The sequence below is a fragment of the Cariama cristata genome, unplaced genomic scaffold, assembly GCF_000690535.1.
Source record: "Cariama cristata isolate BGI_N322 unplaced genomic scaffold, ASM69053v1 scaffold24998, whole genome shotgun sequence".
Classification (NCBI taxonomy): Eukaryota; Metazoa; Chordata; class Aves; order Cariamiformes; family Cariamidae; genus Cariama; species Cariama cristata.
Window position 1 is genome coordinate 5,698 of NW_009629781.1, and position 5,851 is coordinate 11,548.

General features: G+C 54.7%; 1 protein-coding gene across 1 annotated transcript in view; it reads left to right on the forward strand.

The window, feature by feature from the left end:
• The window catches only part of ASTN1 (astrotactin 1), a 12,392-nt gene that overhangs the window by 2,998 nt on the left and 3,543 nt on the right, over positions 1 to 5,851 (forward strand). Inside the window, exons 7-10 of the mRNA XM_009705302.1 lie at positions 470 to 597; positions 2,872 to 2,976; positions 3,151 to 3,339; positions 4,187 to 4,296. Of these exons, the coding sequence (XP_009703604.1) occupies positions 470 to 597; positions 2,872 to 2,976; positions 3,151 to 3,339; positions 4,187 to 4,296 (532 nt within the window). The remainder of the gene's footprint in view (positions 1 to 469; positions 598 to 2,871; positions 2,977 to 3,150; positions 3,340 to 4,186; positions 4,297 to 5,851) is intronic.

Sequence of the window (5,851 nt, forward strand, 5' to 3'; positions counted from 1 at the left end):
TGTGTTGGTGCCCGGACCCGGGGGACTGGGTTGAGCCCCGTGAGCTGCCCATGAACCAGACGCTCTTTGGGGAGATCTTCTATGGCTACAACAACCACTCCAAGGAGGTGGCTGCGGGGCAGGTGCTCAAAGGGACGTTCAGGTGAGTCGGGGAGGTGGGGAGGTGACCCCAGCAGGGTCAGACCTCACCATCCTCTCCAAGAAGAAGGCGTGGGAAGCAGCCTGGGGCTGGACTTTAGCAGACTGCCTGGTCCATCCATGTCTGGCCAAGCTTTGCAGGAGCTGGAGGGTCTGGTGGGGAGGGCGCAACTGCAGTTTTCTGTCGAGAGCAGACATCTTTGTAACTTGTGCCCAAACTAAAGGCTTGGGGTTGGATGGCTTTTTAGGATGGGTCAGCGGCTGGTGGACATGATCCCAGGCAGTTCCTCTGTCCTCTAGCCCTGCCTTCCTCTCTGCAATTAACTTCCAGGCAGAACAACTTTGCCCGGGGCCTGGAGCAGCAGTTGCCAGATGGGCTGGTGGTGGCCACGGTGCCCCTGGAGAACCAGTGCCAAGAGGAGCTCTCCGACCCCACGCCCGACCCCGAGTTCCTGACTGGTGAGTGAATCCGGCTGGACCCACGCCTGTCCCAATGGGACAGCTGCTGGCGTGCCCGGTGTCGGCACCTCACCCTCCCAGGGGATATATCTACCATGGGATACATCTAGTCCGACTTTAGCATCCCGTGCTTACCTCCAGCAGCAGCAGTGGTAAGAGGGAGGCATTAAGAATGAAGGAGAGGGAGAGGCTGTCAATTAATTGTGTGGCATAAAATCTCAGGTGTCCATTGGATATTTGAAGTATTTGCAAAAAAGGATTTTATTTTTTTTTTTGTGCAAGGCCAAAAAGCTTTCTAAATACTTTTCATTTGATTTCCAAATCAGAAACCCTTTGCTGGCATAACGAAACATTCAAAATCTGCTGCAACGACACCAAAATGTTTTGGTTTGTCCTGCCAGAACATCATGGGCCATGAGCGATAGGGTTATCATAGATTCGTAGACAACGTTCAAGGATTTACCTTTCCTCCACCAAGTTGCCAGCACCCTTACAATAGCCTTTGTTTCCTTGGTGCGTGTTGCTGTTGGCTGAAATGGCTGAGGACACCAGGCAGCTACTAAATGAGGGATGGGGATAGTAAGGTGTTTGCAGGATAGTCTCATACAAGACTTTGTGCATTCGCTTCATTTGGCAGAGCTCTCAGGAGGGTTTTGGGGATCTCTTGTGGACTGCACCCAGGCTCCGATGGGTGCTGGTTGCCCCGACAGGGTGCATGGTGATGTAGGTGTGTGTGCAGGCAGATGCAGGCAGGGAGGAGGGTGCCGGCGGGTCCTGGCAGGGCTGAGCTACTCCAAGAGAGCTGTGTCGGTGGGTCACCCCTGCAACGGTGAGGATGCTCAGCCCTGCCTGGAGGTGCTGGAGGACATCTGCCTCCTGATGGGTCTCTGCTGCCCTTGACATAATTACATGTGTGTGAGGAAGGCAGTACCACCGCGACCTCAGCACCACGGCAGGGCTGGTGGGACTGGGACTCCGCTGGCAATTATGCCGGAGAGACAGAAGCCTGTAAATTATCCTATTCATTTCCCACTGCTCTGCTGGCTCTTCGTGGCTGATTAAGGCGGAAAAAAAAAAAAAAAGTAAAATCTTCTCTGCTTGTCAGTAAGCAGATCTGGGTATTGCTGTGAATAGATGAGAGGCAGAGCTGCTGAGTAAGGAAGGACTGCTTTTGCATAAACACTTTGCAGAGAAGGGAAAGACTTTGAAGCTGTTGGTAGCAGGCAGCACCAAAGGGAGAGGCACTGAAGGCAAACGATCTTCTCCTCCTTATCCGCCACCTTCATTTCTTGTCACAAAGCAGGGGATGCCCGTTGTTATCCTCCTGAACTCCTGCTGCGTGGCTGTTTAGCAGTGGAGTTTGCTGCTTTGCTGCTGAGCGGAGGCTGCACCGTGCCGTGTTGGCTGTACGGCAGCCGAGCTGCGAGGGAGGAGGTGGCCGTGTCCCAGCATCCTGCTGTGGCACACCGAGGGATGCTCCCGTCACCAAAATCAGAGCCATGAGCAGCCTTCAATTCCCTTTCTGGGGCTTTGTCCAAGGCTTGGTGGCCTCTCTGTCCCTCTGCCCATGCAAGCTGAGCTGTCACGTGCCGTGGCTTGTGCCTTGGGCAGGATGAAGTGGACGCCCAGCCCTGGTCTCCATGAGTTTCTGGTGCCTGTAATACACAGTTAAATGGCTGGAGAAATGGATGTCTTTGCCTGGAGAAGGAGAAGCCCCAGGTCCTGCTCAGCCTCAGCGTTGCCATAATGTCCTGAGGGAGTATGAGCATTGACAGGCATGCGATTTCCCCCGTATGTGTGTGTCCCGCCTGGCTCGGTCCTGGCCAAAGGGGACCCAGGGCCTCTTGGTTGGCCACACTTGTGCACACGTACCATGACGGTGACCGTTCCCAGGCCTGCAAACAGCTCATTAAAAAGCGCAACTCTCATTAGTGAAATAATTAGCACACCTGGGCATGTCTTGGGAGCAGGCGCCGGGAAGGAAGCAGGAGGGGATGCAGGAGGAGGCTCGTTATTTTCTGACGCAGAGCCCCAGACGGCGGGATGAAATGAGCCCACGTGTTTTCCTTCAAAGCCATGATTTTAATTGCTGGGGAGCAGCTGACCCTCAGCTCTGAATGCCTCATCACCTCCCCGGGGGGACATGGTGCATGCACAGTCCTTTCCCCCAGCTTCTTCCCACCCCGCTGGCTGCATTGTCCCAGGCCTGGCACAAGGGGCTACATCCGTCCCCATGGGCAGTGGTGCTGAGCCCCCGTGTCCTTTCTCCGACAGGGATGGTGAACTTCAGTGAGGTGTCTGGGTACCCCCTCTTGCAGCACTGGAAGGTGCAGTCCGTCATGTACCATGTCCGACTCAACCAGCTGACCATCTCCCAGTGTAAGCATGCGGGGCTGGGGAGAAGAAGGGTAAAAAGGGGTGGTGAGAGGACACACGGCCTTCTTCTGGCAGGCGATGGGTTCAGAGGTTGGTTGCCCATCGCAAGTATGTAGGGAGGTGGTAAGTGCTTGGGGTCCTCTGGGAGCTGAGCATCTCCTCCCATCTCCTCCCCAGCCTTTAGCAATGCACTCCACTCTCTGGATGGGGCCACATCCCGTGGAGATTTCATGGCGCTGCTGGACCAGTTTGGCAACCACTACATCCAGGAGGCAGTGTACGGCTTCGAGGAGTCCTGCTCCATCTGGTATCCCAACAGGCAGGTCCAGCGGCAGCTCTGGCTGGAGTACGAGGACATCAGCAAAGGTATAATGATCAGCATCAGCAGATGCCCCCCTCATACCCGGTAAGGGTTCCCACGGCCACCCCATGGGAGCGGGAAGCTGGGTTTGCTTTCAGCATAGCAGGCAAAGTGCCCAGCCTATGTCAGGCCTGGCTCCCATCTCATCCTCTTATTTACACCCCGCTCTCGCACTCTTTGAAGCCAGCTGAAGGACTTCCATGGACTGCAGCAGGCGTTACGCCAGGCCAGAAAGGAAGATAAATACCCCCATCCCCAGGGAGATGAAAGACGAATGCACTAATCCCACCAAGCCGTCCTGCCTGATTCTGGACTTAACTGTTATTTGTCTTTAATCCTGTTCCTTCCTTCCTTTTGTCTCCGCCATATCTGCTCTCTTCCACTTGCATCCTGCGGCCAGACTTTTCTCCCTCTAATGTGTTTTATTCTCCTGGGCTGTCAGCGCTGTGCTTTTAATGTCTGGAAACCAGTTATGAACTGGGAGGTTCACCATGGTGCAGAGGGCATCCGGCACTGCTGCATCCCCTCCGGTGCCCTCACTACAGCGAGGTGTGGCAGATCCCTGGTGGAAGGGGTTTTGCAGGGAGGTGATGGCTGGTTTGGATGCGAGCTTTCCAAAAACAGAGGCAACCTAATGCCTGCTTGCTCCCAGCTCTCATCAAGACCACAGCATCTCTTGTGCTGGTCTTTGCAAAGCTGCCTGCAGGTGTTTTACTGCCTGTACTGGGGATGTTGGGTTGCACCACCCAGGCTTGGGCAGCAAGCAAGAGCCAGCTCCCAAGCCTGGACACGGGAGATGCTGAGCGGAGCTGGTGCTTTTTAGGTGACCTTGATTTGCTGCCCCTTGCCCAGGAGCTCCGGGGTACAGGCAGCGTGAGTTTGGATCTCACCGCTGGCACCGTGACCGCTGCATCTTTTCCGTCATGAAGCTGCATAAGTCTCAGTATGGGCACCAGCCTACTGTGCTGCTCTTGCTCTGCCCCGGCTGCGGAGACATTTGTTTTCTCTCCAAGGCTCTTGTGTGGGGAAGGCTTCTTTCTGAGCCTGAGTCTGGATCCTGTGGGCTCAGACCTCCTGGAGCCTGGACTTCTTCCCAAGCCCACCTGCGAGAATACAGACCCGTTGCTGTTTTGCTGTGGGCTGTCTCCAGATGTAGCATCTTTTGATTGCAAGTATTTTTTTTTCTCTTGCAATTTCCTCCCCTTTGATTTTCCTGCTTGGAGGCTTTTCAGGTCTGGCAGTCTCTTTCCACCCACAATATCACATTTCGGTTTCACTCTGGCACCTGCCACTTTCCCTCCTTTGCCTTTTTGTTTGCAAACGTCAGGAGCTGGATATCGATTGAGAAATTGCAAGTGACAAATCATTCCCTGGCTCCTCTGCTTTCCCTTGGCGCTTGCTAAGCTGCAATTCACAGCCAGCCCAGAGTGATCCATTCCCAGCTTGCTGGGGGAGCGGAGCAATGCTCTTGCACCCCGGGTTTTGTTTAACAACAGCCTTCTTTTCTTTGCAGGAGTCTTGAGGATAGGCTCGCTCTGGCCCATTTCTCAGCAAACCCTTGCAATAGGAGGATGTTCCTATCGAGCCGTAGATGTGCTCTCCGGCAGCTCCCCGCAGCAGCCAGCCCGTACCAAGCCACCGTCGGCGATGCCCTGAGCCTACCCCAGGGGCAAGGCTTTGCCTGGGCATCCTTCAGCTTCATCTGACCCCACTGACCATCATCAATGGTCCCTCTGGGCCCATATTTCTTTGGTGTAGAGCCAGGGACATCCTTTGACAGGGATTTTGGGTGAAAAGCACAATTGCCCTGCACGGCAAGGCTCGCAGCGGTGGATCAACGCTAGCCAGGGCAGAGCAGCAATGGGCAGATCCTACCTTCTTGACTTCAGTACTTTTGTGTCCTACCTTCTTGCATCAGTGCTTTTCCCCTTGTGTCAAAATATTTCCTGCTATGGGAGCACTGGAGAAAAGCCCAAGAAGAGCAGGGTCTGGCTCGCTGCCCTGTGTGGCAGGGACATGGTGACACCCAGCGTCAGGCACTTTTGCGCAGAGCTGGGAAAAGTGTAGACCGTGACGATACTGACCTACAGCTATTCCTCCGTTTGCATGGGGCAGAGGGTAAATGAGCTTTCGGTCTTGTCACAGTCTAGCTGGTGGTTTGCCATCTCGATGGATGTATCTGCGTCCATCTCACCGTTTTCTTTTGCTTCATGACGGTGCTTTGTAAGCTAAGCCCTTAGGGAGAGACCCTATTTCCTTGCCTAGCTGCAACTTTGCCCACCTCCATCATGCTCCATCCCAGTGCGAAGAGACAGGAGGAGCCAGGCTTGAGCCAGCTTCCAAAAGGGAACTGCTCCCCATCTCCTTTCCTCTGCGTGAGGACCGAGTGCTGGAGGGGTGGAGGGGCTGGAGAGGGTCTTGGTGGCTTTGTAGCCATCTCAGGAGCTTTCTGGGCATCTGACAAGTCTTCCCTGCTCATTCTGAGCTCTTCGGTGCTGCTGGCTACAGACCTTTGTT